This window comes from Ricinus communis, chromosome 8 (genome assembly GCF_019578655.1).
Source record: "Ricinus communis isolate WT05 ecotype wild-type chromosome 8, ASM1957865v1, whole genome shotgun sequence".
Lineage (NCBI taxonomy): Eukaryota > Viridiplantae > Streptophyta > Magnoliopsida > Malpighiales > Euphorbiaceae > Ricinus > Ricinus communis.
The window spans coordinates 26,548,585-26,562,722 of NC_063263.1; the positions used below are offsets into that span (position 1 = coordinate 26,548,585).

Consider the following 14,138-nt stretch of genomic DNA (forward strand, 5'->3'; position numbering starts at 1 on the left):
ATACATGTTGTAAAATAAAAATTTGTCTGCAAACCGAATCCAGCTAGTTCTTCCAACTCTGAAACTCAACACCAACCTTACTGGTATGAGCTATCCAAAATTCAGTTTGAGGTTTCATGAACTATTCAAGCTAACCAGATAAGCAACAATATAGCTACAGCGGGGGCAAGAATATCCACTCTTAACCAATTCCCAATCTTTTTCTTCATCCAAATGTTGGATCAGCACATAAACCAACTGTCTTATTCATCCAGGGAAAGCTACACTTCGTCTGTATAAATTATATGATGTCAGATTACAAGAAGAAGAGTAAAATATTGGTAAATGCAAAACTAAAATGATATGTTAAAAAAGAACCAAATCATGCTTTGCTTTTTTACAGTTGATTGCTATGTTTCAAATTGTAAAACAAATGAACTTGATTAATGTGCATCATAAAAGAAGAAAGTGTTATAATCAGATAAATCATGGAGGGAGGTGTACTCTATTGCTATGTTCATTGAATAAGAATCTATAAGCGACACAATCTAGAAATCAGCCTTAACATAAGAGGTTTTGAAAAATACTTTCCTCTACATTGATGGCAGGTTTTAATTAAAGTATCATGAAATTGATATCAAAATCAGTGCAATAATAAAAGATATAGTCACATTATACCAGCCTGATCAGTCACCACTTTCAACTTAAACTAAAGGCTTAAATCCTATAATTTCTTGTATCGAAAGCCTGTCATATATTTCATTGAATTAAGGGGTAATTGCAATTTGCCAAACCAGAAAGCAATTCAAAGAAACAAGGAAGATCCCTAATTCTATTTTAGAAAATTCACCATGGGCAGGCAGTCCCTAGAACAATGGCTATAACTCAAGATCCGACTGTTGAATCAAAGTGCCATTTTATACACATAAACTACATAAACGAGGAAACAACATACCCAAAAACCAACCATTCATGTGTCATAGAAATTCAGTATATGAGTTTTCAAAATTGACTATTAAGACAAAATTTGGAAGGGAATTCAGGACCTAGCAAACAAATATTAAAATTAGCCTATCATTTTATTCAAACACGATGGCCAATAGTACTTATCATTTTAAATATAAACATATATATATATATATATGTGCATATACACATATATTCAAACACAATGGCTAATAAAAATCAATTAAAGAATAAATAAACAAATAAAAACTCAACCTAAACTTTCTCTTCTATTTAATTAAATAATAATAATAGCGACCCTCCCTCTAGAAAAGAAGCTGAAAGCTAAATGATATAAAATTAAAATTAAAATAAAGTCAAACAAATTATAATGCAATTGAATTTGGTCTCACCTTAGACATTGAATAAACAATTACCATAAAGATGCACAAGTTTCATGCGCTAGCAAGAAAATAAGACCAACGGTTCCTCTAGAAAAGAACCTGAAATATGAGAAATTAAAATAAAATCAACAAATCTTAATGCAACTAAACTGACAGAGTAATATTAAAAGATAATTTTCGGTATCATCTTAAGCATGAGTTGTGATTAAATTGCATTTAATTGAATAAATCATGGAGGAAGGGTGTATTTGATTGCTATTGTTCAATGAATCATAAGAATCTATAAGTGAGACAACTTGGAAAATGATTTTAACATATAAGGATTTGGAAAATACATTCTATATATTGATGGCAATGTTTTAGATAACAATTTCATGAATAATATTGATATCAAAAGCAAACAATGGTATCAGACCTAATCACATTGTATCGGACCAAATCGGCCACAACTCCTATGTTTTAAAATAATTCTCATTTGAATCTGTAAATTTAGGTGTATATTACCTAAGGATTCTTGAGTGAATAGTTTCTTTAGATTCACAAAGTTGAGAAAATAATGGAGTTAGAAAAATTAAATAGAGTTTGAAAAAAAAAAAGAAAATGAGTTGTTTCCAAATTCCAAGTAAAATATACATAATATATCGTTTATTAATAAAAACCATGAATTGATTGATGCGATCCAATGATGGCCATTATACATAGAAGTAGTTAATTTTTGGTTCAATGCAGCGGTAAGGTTAATAGCAGAGATGGTATTGATAACAGTAGTCATGCAGCTAGTTTACTGGTGGCTATGAAATATGGTAGTATTAAAAACAGTTATAATAATAGTAGCAAGTGGGATTATTGCTCCTAGTAGCAGCCTTAGCACTGGTTGCAGTACAAATCACGAGCTGTATTTATTCTCTAATGATGACAACAACAATATACAGAAATGTAACCCACTTTTTCCATACTCCTACCCATCCACTTGAAAATCCCTATTTTCCACCAAAAAAGGAACTAAAATTTCAACTTAACTTAGGAATAAACCCCATAATTCCTGATATTGAATGTCTGTCAGATATTCATTGAATTAATTAAAGGAACAACAGACATTCTTTAAAGTCTCAAGCTATTAAAATCCATCTTACAGTTCCCGGAATAAGAATAGGCCTTATAAAAATTAGATGCACACTAAAGCCTTAACAAGAATACTGAGTTTCTAGAACTTAAGCATAGTATCATGGCAAATTAGACATTGAACTGACAAGTATAACAAACTTAATAAGTCCACAGGCAGCTATACATTCCCTGTATTTTAAGTTTAAATTTTGGTTATCACAAGTCCAGCATCACATGGAAGACAAAGTATGTCAATGATAAACTATCATAAAAAATAAAATGCATAGAACTCCTTATCGTATAAGCTGACCATCTATAAGATCACCCAAGCCAATCTCTTCCCAAAATTCATCATCCTATCCACAAGCTTCCATATCTCAAGAATCTTTTTCATTCATTTGCTGCATATGTGCATGCCCAAGATATGTCCATTTGCATACTATGGTGCATAGACTACGAGTATCATCTCCCGTTGCTCTAAATATCAAGAAAAAACAAAGAGATCAGCACAGTAGCATCAAATATGCAAGTATTTGGCTAGTCTAGGAGAATCATGTATGAGTATAAACGTTAAGAATGTTTGGAGATAAAATAATTACCTGTATGACAACCAATCATTCAAATACATCCATTTAAACACCATGGACCATGACTCTTGCAAATTTTCTTTCACCCATAGAAGCTGCAATATTTTCAATACTAACACAAACAAATACAACACCAAAAAGAAAGGCAGAAGAAGAACCTATTTTCTCATCAATCTCAATATTTGAAACTCAAAATCAATCAAAGCACTTATCATTCTTAAAATTTTGAAATAAATGCACTATAGATTAGGTCTGATATAGGGATAGGAAGGCCATCTTAGAACAACATATTATCATTGTTCAGAAGAAATCATTTGCAGGAATTCAATTGAATTACATTCTTAGAAAATCATGTCACTTATAGTATTATGATTTAATTTCTTTCAAAATGCCATATTCTTTTTAAGTTGAAAGAATCAAATTCTAGCAACTATGATCTTTCCAAATAAAAACTGACTAAAATCAAGAACTCAGTAATATTGAATTCTTGCAATTTTGAGAGTTTACAAACACAACATGAGTAAGTACCTTTGGAGGCCGCATTTCAGGAGAAAGGGCACCACCACAGTACTGTAATATCGGTGAATTAGAAGAATTAATCTTTTCAGCTTGTTTAATAGCTCTATGATCCATCCAAACTATAATATTTCTTCTTGAATCCCCACTCCATGAAACTGATATAGGTACTCCATAAGCATCAACAGCCACTAAAAAGTTTTTTTTTAAGAGCAACCTTATTTAAAATAAAATAAAAATTGAATATACAAAAGGCAGTATAGCCACAATTTCTACCAAAAAGGCAATTCATGAATTTAATGTAGAACAAATGAGATCAATTCTTGCACAATCATATCATTTTTGGCATGATTTCGTTACTTCCAGAATACCTTAATTTTATTTTATTAAATTGAAAGAATTGAATTCTATCAACTATGAGGTTACCAAACATGAAAATATCACTAAAACAGAATTCCACTACCCAAACAAGGTAAAATAAATATGACAAACCAAGAGAACAAGAGAATAAGTTGCAGCAAAACTAATGGCAGTAACTTCTTGACCATAAACATTTGGAAGTGAGCATGCTGACTTCACAGCTGCACAAATTGCATGCCATATATCTGTTGACGATTGCTGCCATAATTTAAAAAACAAAAACAAACTATAATTTTTTATCAAATGAAGCTAAATTTAATTTATTTTATATGAATAATTAAATAAATAATATAAACCCATAACCTCAATAGTCACATTCTTTCCAAATGTGAATTGGACTACTAGACGTCCCTAAGAGTTTCCCGTTCTCATCGAATAAACCAGAGCGTGCGCTTCCTGTACCGACATCGACTTCGAGAAAAATGGACCGACGAGGAACGGCTGTGACGGTGGCAGTGGACATCTCGGCGGAGAAAGGAGAGGAGAGATCGGGAGAATGGTAGAGAGGACCATGACTCTTGCAAATTTTCTTTCACCCATAGAAGCTGCAATATTTTCAATATTAACACAAACAAATACAGCACCAAAAAGAAAGGTAGAAGAAGAGCCTATTTTCTCATCAATCTCAATATTTGAAACTCTTAGAAAAACACATTATCATTGTTTAGTATAAATCATTTGTAAGAATTTAATTGAATTCAACACAAAATCCCAACTAAATAGGGCATTCTCCTATTTTCTATTTTTCATGAATAATAAATGAAGCTCTAACAATTGGAAAAATAAATAATTTTTTTTATTTTGCCAATAGAAATCTGAAAACTGAGCATACGAGAACTTCATTAAACCCATTTGAAGAATAGGAATCTGGAAACTGATCCCATACAAAAAATTTACCAAACCCATTTGAAGAATAAGAACTAAGAAATTTGCATCATAAAATGCAAAAGAAGAAGAAGAACAAAGCAAATATATATAAGCTTTACTTAAGGACATTATAACAGTATCCATTTGAATTACCATCACTTTCTTCCAGATTGTAGACTTTGTGCATCTACTCTTCACCAGAAATGGGGATTCCGCGATGAAGATGCTCGACTCACGTTATGTCACCCTAAAAGAACCAAAAACATGCAGACTAGGGAAGTTAGATTCAACAACCAAATAACAAGAACATCAATGCAAAGTTGGAAGAAACTGAAGGGGAACAATTCAGCCAAAAATATTTTGTTACCCAATGGATAACATTGTGATGAAAGTGTATTATCATGGCTGAAGCTTGACTTAGTACTACACACAGTTTAGTCAAGATATAAAAGAAAGATGTTACCTGGCACAAAATGCATCTCACTCAAACCAAGGGTTGAAAGGCATCGGCAAGTTCTCATTTCCGTAGATTTCTGAGAAAGATTTTGCTGAAGTTGAAGAATTAATTTTATAAATTTGAGAATCAAATTTTAAGAAATTATGTATGAATTAAATTTGATCGAGATCCCAGTCCTGCATAGTACGGATAAACCCATCTGCATACAGTTTCCTGCATGTACTGCAACAACGCATTATACATTTAAATATAAGATTTTCGAGTTATCATCGTACATCCCCAAATCTTTTAAAGGTGTTTGCTGAGTGAAGTACCCATTATTTTGATCATATTTTCTGATTTAGAAGCAAAGATATATTGCATTCAAGTCAAGATATTACTAACTAGAGTAGCATCTTTTCAGGAAAAAAAGAACTTAAAGATAATTGACAGCGGCGAAACAGGACATCATTTGTAAGTTTTGAACATAACAAGCTTAATACTATTGTAAAAAGTCTCCTACAAATTAAATCTAGAGAAATGCAGCTAACAAATGGAAATTGAATTAAATAACTCTAGTTATGGGGGCATATAGTAAAACAGCTCTCGCCATCCAACAGCCAAAAATGGTTTTTGTGCTTGCTAAATGCGAGGCTGGTCAATAAGGTGGAAAGCAGCTTTTTGAACCCTGAAGAAAATAAATAATATTTTGCGAGCTCAATTCTGTCTCAAAATTATTTGAACAAATTAACTAATTTGATCGGTCTTTCAAATTATATTGGACTTCAAAAGTAAATTAATTAATTAAGAAAAGTAAGAAAAGTAAGCAGAAGAAAGTACATTTAAGAACATCAAATGCGAACGTGTTGGATGTTGGGACTGTGCCAATTTTATCCACTCTCTTACTGTTCCAGAATGGGGCACTCATAGATTGATCGTTTCTCTAATGTTGTCATTTGGAGAAGATAGTTTGGCAATGCATTCAGTTTTGGGCAAATGCAGTACTAGCAAAGAGCGAAGACAGGGCATAATTGTGAATTTGGTGGCCAAATTGCTCATCGCCATGCTATCCCAGTCTTCTAAATTACTCATCCCATTAAAAATGAGATGCTTCAACTTCGGGAATCCAACAATGGGTGATGACGATTGAGTCTCCATTCCATTCCAACAAACTCAACACCCAACCTTTTAACACCTTCCATGTCTTCCAAAATAAGCTTCTCAAGGGATGGCAACTTCCACACGGGAGGTAGATACTCACAGCTGCTATGGCAACTTCCTTCCTTGAAGATTGTTCAAGTTGTTGAGATCTCCAAGGGAACAAAATCTAGTTTTATCAGTAAAGCCGACTTTGAATTTCTTTAATGTCCTACGACTAGTTAATCTCGCAACTGCTTTGGGCAAGAGACAAGAAGTATTATCATTGTATAGATGCCTCAGGTTGATTAGTTTTTCCATTCTCTCTCGCAGTCCCATATGAGAATAAGTAATATCTAATGTTTGCAAATTATATAATTCGCATACATTTTTCGGCAACTTTTCCATTCCAAGATTACCAGACAAGTCAAGTTGCCTAGATGTATTAACTTACTTATAGAGGACGGGATTTCTGTAATACCACAGCGACACAGTATCAAAGATCTCAAACAAGTCAACTCATTGAACAAATTTGATAGAGATGCTCCAATCCTCATCTTCCAATGGCACTGAATCCAAAAGGCACGCAGATTTTTTAATGTGCAAATGGAGTTAGGGAGTGAAGCCTCTTTGCTGAGTACTATCCTAAAATGACGTGCTTCACTGCATAAAGACTACTCTGTTGGCTCTTCAGAATTGTTGATCTCCACGCTAAAACACTCATTCTTTCTAAGATATATTGCAAAATCACGCATTACATCATGCATCTTCCATGTTACGTCTTTAAAATTTTGAAAGAAACAACGGCTAACGAGATTTCGAAAGTGCTTTTCACCATATGTCTCCATCTCATTTTTGTTGAAGTTGTGCGAGATAACCTTGAGCCATCCACATTTCAATCAACTGAGCTTTTTCTATCTTGTAATCCTCGGGGAAGATGGCGCAATATGAGAAACATTGTCTCACTTTTGAAGGCAAATCATAATAGCTCAACTATAACGCGGCTAAACAAGTTTGAGCTTCCCAAATCCCTGGTAGTTTTTATAGCTCACTATCCAACACATTCCTCCATTCCTGCACTGAACTTTTCAAACGCAAAAGGCTTCCTAGAGCCTTTGCAGAAAGAGGCAAACTGTCACACTTCTCGATAATGTACCTACCAATACTTTCTAATCGCTCACGCTCTTCATTGTCCCTATCAAAGAATGTGACCCGGCTAAATGTTGACCAACATTGCTCCGATGGCAACTTTCCTAACTGAAGTACATTATTTTTTAGTGCAGCCCATGTTCCTTGCAACAATCTCACTACGCGTGGTCACTAAAATTTTACTTCCTGGAAAACCACCTAATAGAGAATGCCCCAATTGTTCCCACTTGTCAGGACCATCTTCCCATATATCATCTAGTACAAGCAGAAATCAGAAATCTCTTTCCTCCAATAGCAGCCTCAATTTGGGTCAGAACAGCCTGCAGTTCACCAAGTCTTTCGGCATCACCCGAAAGAGATTCAAGGATTGCCTTGCCAACTGTCATTGAGTTAAAAGGTTTTTAAAACACACACCCAAATTGCCCGATCGAAATCAGCTTTTACTTCATGGAAAACTAATTGGGCAAGAGAAACCAGTGTCTGATGGGGGAGTTTTATAGTTAGTCTGCAGGCTACGATCTAAGTGGGTTGGGGGTGCAGGGGCAACGCCCCGTGGTACAATACAGGGTATTTTTATAATTGTACCAAGGGTTATATATATATATATTTTATATTTATAACCTAGCAGGTGGATTATTATCTAATAATAACAGATACAGCCGCTCATCGCTTCCGAGGACGTAGGCACATTGCCGAACCTCGTTAAATCCTTGTGTTCTTATTTTTCTTGCTTATTTATTCATATTCCTATGATTATTAGCCTTATTTCTCAACACCTCCCATCTCAACTATAGCGACCGTTGAAATTTGACTGCTCTTACTCAGTAATAAGTTTACTATGTTCTTTTCTTCATGCTCTCGGCTTTGCAACTTCGTTTCATCAATATAAGAAGTAGTTGGTGCGCATTGACTTGTTTGTTGCTACCCTCTCCAATAACAAAGTTAAATTATTTTTTTCAATCCTTAATATTAGTCAAGGTGTTATTCAATTCTTTAATTTTGTGAGCAAAATCATGGCGTCGGCTCCACTCATACAATAAAAAGCAAAAAGAGCGGAAGAGGGAAAGTGCCTTCTTCTTATCAGCAACTTATGATTTCAAAAGTACGGTTCTTCACTCGTCCAATACATCATCCATGCATTAGGATACATCTTTGAGCTCGTCTAACCACCGTTTGACACTAGTATCCTTGAGCTGTCTTTCTTTTGCATCAGCAAGAACACCATGCATCGCTTCCAGATTACTTTAAAGCTTTACGACTTCTTTCTCGACACCAGCAACAAGGCTCGCCTCTTGTTTAATTTTGGGAACAACAAGAAACTAGAGCATCAGCCATACTGAAAGATGGTAAATGATGGATTAATAGAAGAGAAAGAAGTTGCGTAGGCAAAATAAGAGGATGGTTCTTTGAGGCATCCTTTCCTTGTTTGTTGGGTTGGTTCACGTTAGCCAACATTTAGATCCTGCTCTACCCAAATTTTTCTAATTCATCCCGGTATTAATTAGCCGGTTAGATATTCAAGAGTCAAAAAATCATTAATGTGAAGAGTTTTTTGAAATTATTTGATTTCTTAAATCTTAATATGTTACTTGCTTAACATTTTTATTTATTTTCTAATAATATTATTAGTTTTCTTTTGTTAAGGTCTCATTTCCCATTAATTATTCAGTGAGTCCACTCTGCTTTTCTTCTTAGGCTAATGATATAATCTCTTGATATAACAACGACAAATTCTTAGATATATTCAGTCTACTACGTTATAAATAGATTAAATCAATTGCATACTGATATGTGATTTTATTTATTAATTATAATATTTTTATGAAAAATGATTAAGCTATTCTTTCCTATATAGAAACACTTAAAATAGAATGCATTAATTATCTCTTACTTTTTAATAAGAATAGAATTGAAAGAAAGATTTAAAATTTATTGAAGTTCTAAAATCACAATTATTTAAAAAAAAAGACTTCATTACTAATTAAATCCTAAATTTTATATTTTTTAATAATTTTATTAAATTATTCTAAAATTTTAAAATAAATACATATATAGTTACAATTTATTTTTAAAAACATTTTTCGATAATAATTTTTGAAATATCATAATGAGAAAAATGACGTAGTAAGTCAACTATACTTAATAACATAAAAGTTAATGAGTTAATAAAAATTTTATTACATTTAGATATAAATGTGTGAAAGAATGCACATATATAAAATTTTTAATAGTCATATTTTAAATTTAAGATAAATTATTTTTGTTGATTCATAATTATTATCTTTAGTAAGCATAATCAACTTCTCACATCACCATTTTATTGTGAAATTTTAAAAATTATCATCGAAAAGTATTTTTGAAAAGAATTTTAAGAAAAAGCATTTATTTTAAAATTTTAAAATAATTAGATAAAATTGTTAAAAGATATAAAGCTTAGGATTCAATTTGTAATTAGATCTTTTAAATTTTTTTAAAGAAAGGTCATTTGAAAAGGAATAGAGAATAATTTTTAAAATATTTGTTTAAAAAGATATTATATATATAATGTCACTATATATTTCTAGATAATCATAAAATTTTCATCGTGCTAATTTAGTGATATATTTATTGTTTATAAGTCACTAATAAGTTAGATTTTTATTTTCCATAGAAGAGAGTTTCTTAAAAGAAGGAGAGTGCTTATATTAGAAAATGATCAACCACTGTAGAAAGGGAGCCTCATTAAAAACATTTCAAGAAAATTAAATGAGAAAAATATTGAAAGGAAAAAAGAATACTTCCAAAACTAGAGTTATAAATAAGCAATACAATATCTTCCAACAAAAGATGTCGAATCCACAAAGGTCATTCATCCTCAAGCCAAACTTGTTTAGAGTCTAGGCTGACTACAAAATCAGGTAACTTGTGAGCAACTGAATTGTAAATCCGACTAACAAAATTAAAACATATAGTAGAAAATAAAGAAGCGAGTCTCCGAATGTCCTTAAGAACCATACTAAACTCATAAAAGACAATAAAATTCTTATTAATCATATTGACAGCTTCTAGGAAGTCTGACTCTAGTTAGATATCACTAAAGCTATATTTCAAAGCAAAGTGCATACCTTCTCAAATAGCCAACAACTCGTCAGAAAAAGCATAAGGAATATGAGACTCACTCATAGTACTTGCCGCCATACAAAGCCCATCATGATTTTTCATAACCGCACCCAGTCCACCTTGATTTGTAGTTTCAATCTGAGAGTTATCAACATTCAGCTTAAACAACCCACAACTAAGCAGTTTCCATAAAGCCGACGGAGACGTCCTATCTGTCCATAATGCCTATAGAAAAGAATACTCCGGAGCAGAATTAAAATCCTAGAAAAAGGTTTCTGCCATCCATACACCAAGGCTTCTTCCATTGCATATCTACTATGAAGCATGGCATTTTTTCAGACCATGCCATCCAACAACAAATTAAAAATTATGCAAACTGTTATTTATCCTAACTCATCCTTTACCAACCATTAAGGCCTCAGTGGATGATAGAAGAGAGTTACATAGAGGGAAAGAAACGTGGTCTGGCCACCCCATGAGGCAAACCAAGAAACTCTAGAAATATACAAGAAATAATAACTGTAAAACTAGAAATGGAAGAAGAAATATCTAAGAAGATGACTCGAAACAACTTTCTTTGCACATTGAATTATCCTCCTTCACATCACCTTCAAAAATTACTTTCGCCAATTCTGAGAGATAGCCCACAACACAGCATCACCAACAGCAATTGGTTCCAATAAAAAATTATATACAAGAGGGTACATGTCTCTAACTAAAAGTTAAAATACAAAAAATATTATCTCTAAAAAAAATATAATTTTATTTTTCTATTAATTATTTGATAATAAAAAATTAAAATAATACCAATAAAACGCGTTTGGTTTCAAAACGACACTACTAAATATCATAGGCTATTAATTAACTATCGTAATATCAAATTTAGAGAGGTGATACTATTGTTACGTTGCATTTTCCTAGTTAGCTGTATTATATTTTACCAATTTGTCCTCACTTTAATATTTAAATATAATGGACCATCTTATACTTAATATTTAATAAATTAAAAATTTTATTAATTAATAAATTTTTAAAAAAATTTCATTCCATTTTAAATGATTATAATTTTATTATTTGATCGTTAGTAAATTTCAGAAAAAAGAAAATTATACAAAAAGCTACAAAATGAATAAGCAAAATAAATTTAATGATCATTGATCCAATCAAAAGTTTTTTTAAGACATGAATTTTTTTCTTATATAGTAATTTCTTATTGGATTGGAAATTAAATATTTAGCTTGCTTATTTATAAATTTTTTATATAAATATATATATTGCTTTTCTATTTTTTATTATGCTTAAGAAACGTAGGGACCGAAACGACGAAAAGACAATGAAGGCAAATGATGGTGGACCTCTTCATTCAATTACTGAAGGAAAATGTTAGACGCTGGCGAGGCTACACAGGTCCTTATGTAAAAATTAGGGCGGGTCACGTTAGGCCGCCCGGTTTTGTGTTTATATTCTTATTATCTTTCAAGGACCATAGAGTTTAGTTGATAACGTTTTAAGGCAAGTGAAGTGATCTTACTAACTTCAACCAACAACACGTTAACTTCATAAACAGCATTGCCTTATTTTTGTTTATAGTGTATGATGAAATCTGGGGACAATATAGTATTGTTATTTCACTTCTTGAAGTAAAAGAAAAAGAAAAAAAGAAAACGGGAACAATAATACAAGTTGTGCAAACATGTAAACAGATTGGTCCTATATTACAGTACAATTACAAGCAAGAATACCAAGAAATTATACGTGAATATATGATCTCTGTAGCAACCTGAAGCACCCAGAACACAGGAGTTTGCCATTTCTTGATGTCAGCCATGATGTATCAATCCTCTCTCCTATAGAAATTTAATTTACCAAATGCAAAGAATTAGATTTTAACAGCGCTTAATTAAACTGGTTAGCATGAGTAGTATAACAATTATTAGAATATATAGAAGCAAAACAAATCAAGTACATAGTGTGAGAGTGCACCTCTAGCAATGTCAGCAGCCGCTTCTCTCCAAAATTCCAGATTTTGATGTTAGGAATATGAGAGATTTTGTGCCAATCCTGTCCTATCCCCTTCTGATAAGCTCGTTTCAAGTCAGGACAGCAAGTCAATGTTAACTCCTGTAGTGTTGCTTTCCGTAAAAGCTGGTCTGGCACTGCCTTCAACTTGGAGCACCACGCGAATTACAGACTGCGAAGTTGTGGCATTATAGTTATTTTAGTACTATCTTCTTCATCTCCCATTTTGATAAAATCATCTGCCCATACTTCCCAATTTCGCATTCGCATGAATCGTAGATTTATCAGTTTTGGGAATGCAACACCTGATGATGAAGATGAGGAAGATTCTAATCCTAGGAACTCAAGACCAACCTTTTGGACTCCGTCCATACCCCATATTCGAAGATTTTCAAGGAAAGGCAGCTTTCCTAGAGGTGGCAAATGCTCACAGGTTTTGCAATTAGTGAGAATAACTGTCTTCAAATTACTTAAGAAAATCATCCAACTAGGAAACACTGTCCTGCCTTGGTAGTCATATATTCCTAACTCTTCCACATATGGAGATGGCTCTAAGGCTAGCAGTAATTCATCATCATGATGTTTCCTCCACTCTGCGTCCCCCTTGCCAAACCGCAGTTCCAAACGAGTGACTTCTGTCTTTTTTCTGAGTTCTGCTTGTTTCGCCTCACCCACATCAGCAACAATTTCCAACCCCATTATACATACGCATCCTTGAAGGTGGTTTAAGTTCTTCAGGTCTCCAAGATTACATGCTTCTTGATTGTCCTGTCCAATGCTGAACCGATTTAATGATCTTAGACAAGTTAATTTACTGATTCCCTTAGGCAGAACTCCTTCGAAACCTCCATTATGCAGATGCCTCAGGTTGATTAATTTCTCTACGCCACGTGGCAGTTTTACTAAGCTGAAACAGCCATCCATATTCAAGGTTTGCAAGTTGTCTAATTCACACAATGCTTCAGGCAACCCCTTCAAATCCTTGTTGTAAGACAAGTCAATTTGTCTCAAATGGATGAGTTTACTAATGGATGATGGAATTTCTGCAAGGTTACAGTTGGACAGGTTTAAGGATCTCAAACAAGTCAATCTGCCAAATAAATTAGATAGTGCAGCTCCGACCTTTGAGTTCCCTTTGCATTGAACCCAGAGAGTACGCAGATCTTTTAGCCTGTAAATGGAGCTGGGGAATGAAACATCTTTCCCAAGCATTACCCTTAAATGGCGAACTTCCTTATGAAGAGACATCATCTTCAACTCTTCCTCATCATTGACCTCAATGCTAAAACATTCATTCTTTACAATATATTGAGCAAAATCATGCACTATGTTATACATTTTACAACTCATTACATGACCACAATCAATTTTCTGCACAACTTCAAAAGAAGAATGGCCAGCTAAATTGTGCAAGTACTTTTCACCAATCCTCTCCATGTCATCTACATGTGTTTGCCTAAGATAACCTTGAGCCAT

At 33.1% G+C, this 14,138-nt stretch overlaps 2 protein-coding genes across 2 annotated transcripts; both read right to left on the bottom strand.

The window, feature by feature from the left end:
- Positions 1–2,809: 2,809 nt before the first annotated feature.
- LOC125370956 (FGGY carbohydrate kinase domain-containing protein-like) lies at positions 2,810–4,418 on the bottom strand. The gene is made up of 4 exons (XM_048378420.1): positions 4,271–4,418; positions 3,548–3,726; positions 3,032–3,114; positions 2,810–2,909 (listed from the first exon to the last, which is right to left on the bottom strand). The coding sequence occupies exons 1-4, from the start codon at positions 4,416–4,418 to the stop codon at positions 2,810–2,812; spliced, it is 510 nt and encodes a 169-aa protein (XP_048234377.1).
- Positions 4,419–7,436: 3,018 nt separating this feature from the next.
- LOC125370957 (putative disease resistance protein RGA3) lies at positions 7,437–7,930 on the bottom strand. The gene is made up of 2 exons (XM_048378421.1): positions 7,807–7,930; positions 7,437–7,702 (listed from the first exon to the last, which is right to left on the bottom strand). Exons 1-2 carry the CDS (start codon positions 7,928–7,930, stop codon positions 7,437–7,439), a joined length of 390 nt encoding a protein of 129 aa, XP_048234378.1.
- Between the last annotated feature and the right edge of the window lie 6,208 nt (positions 7,931–14,138).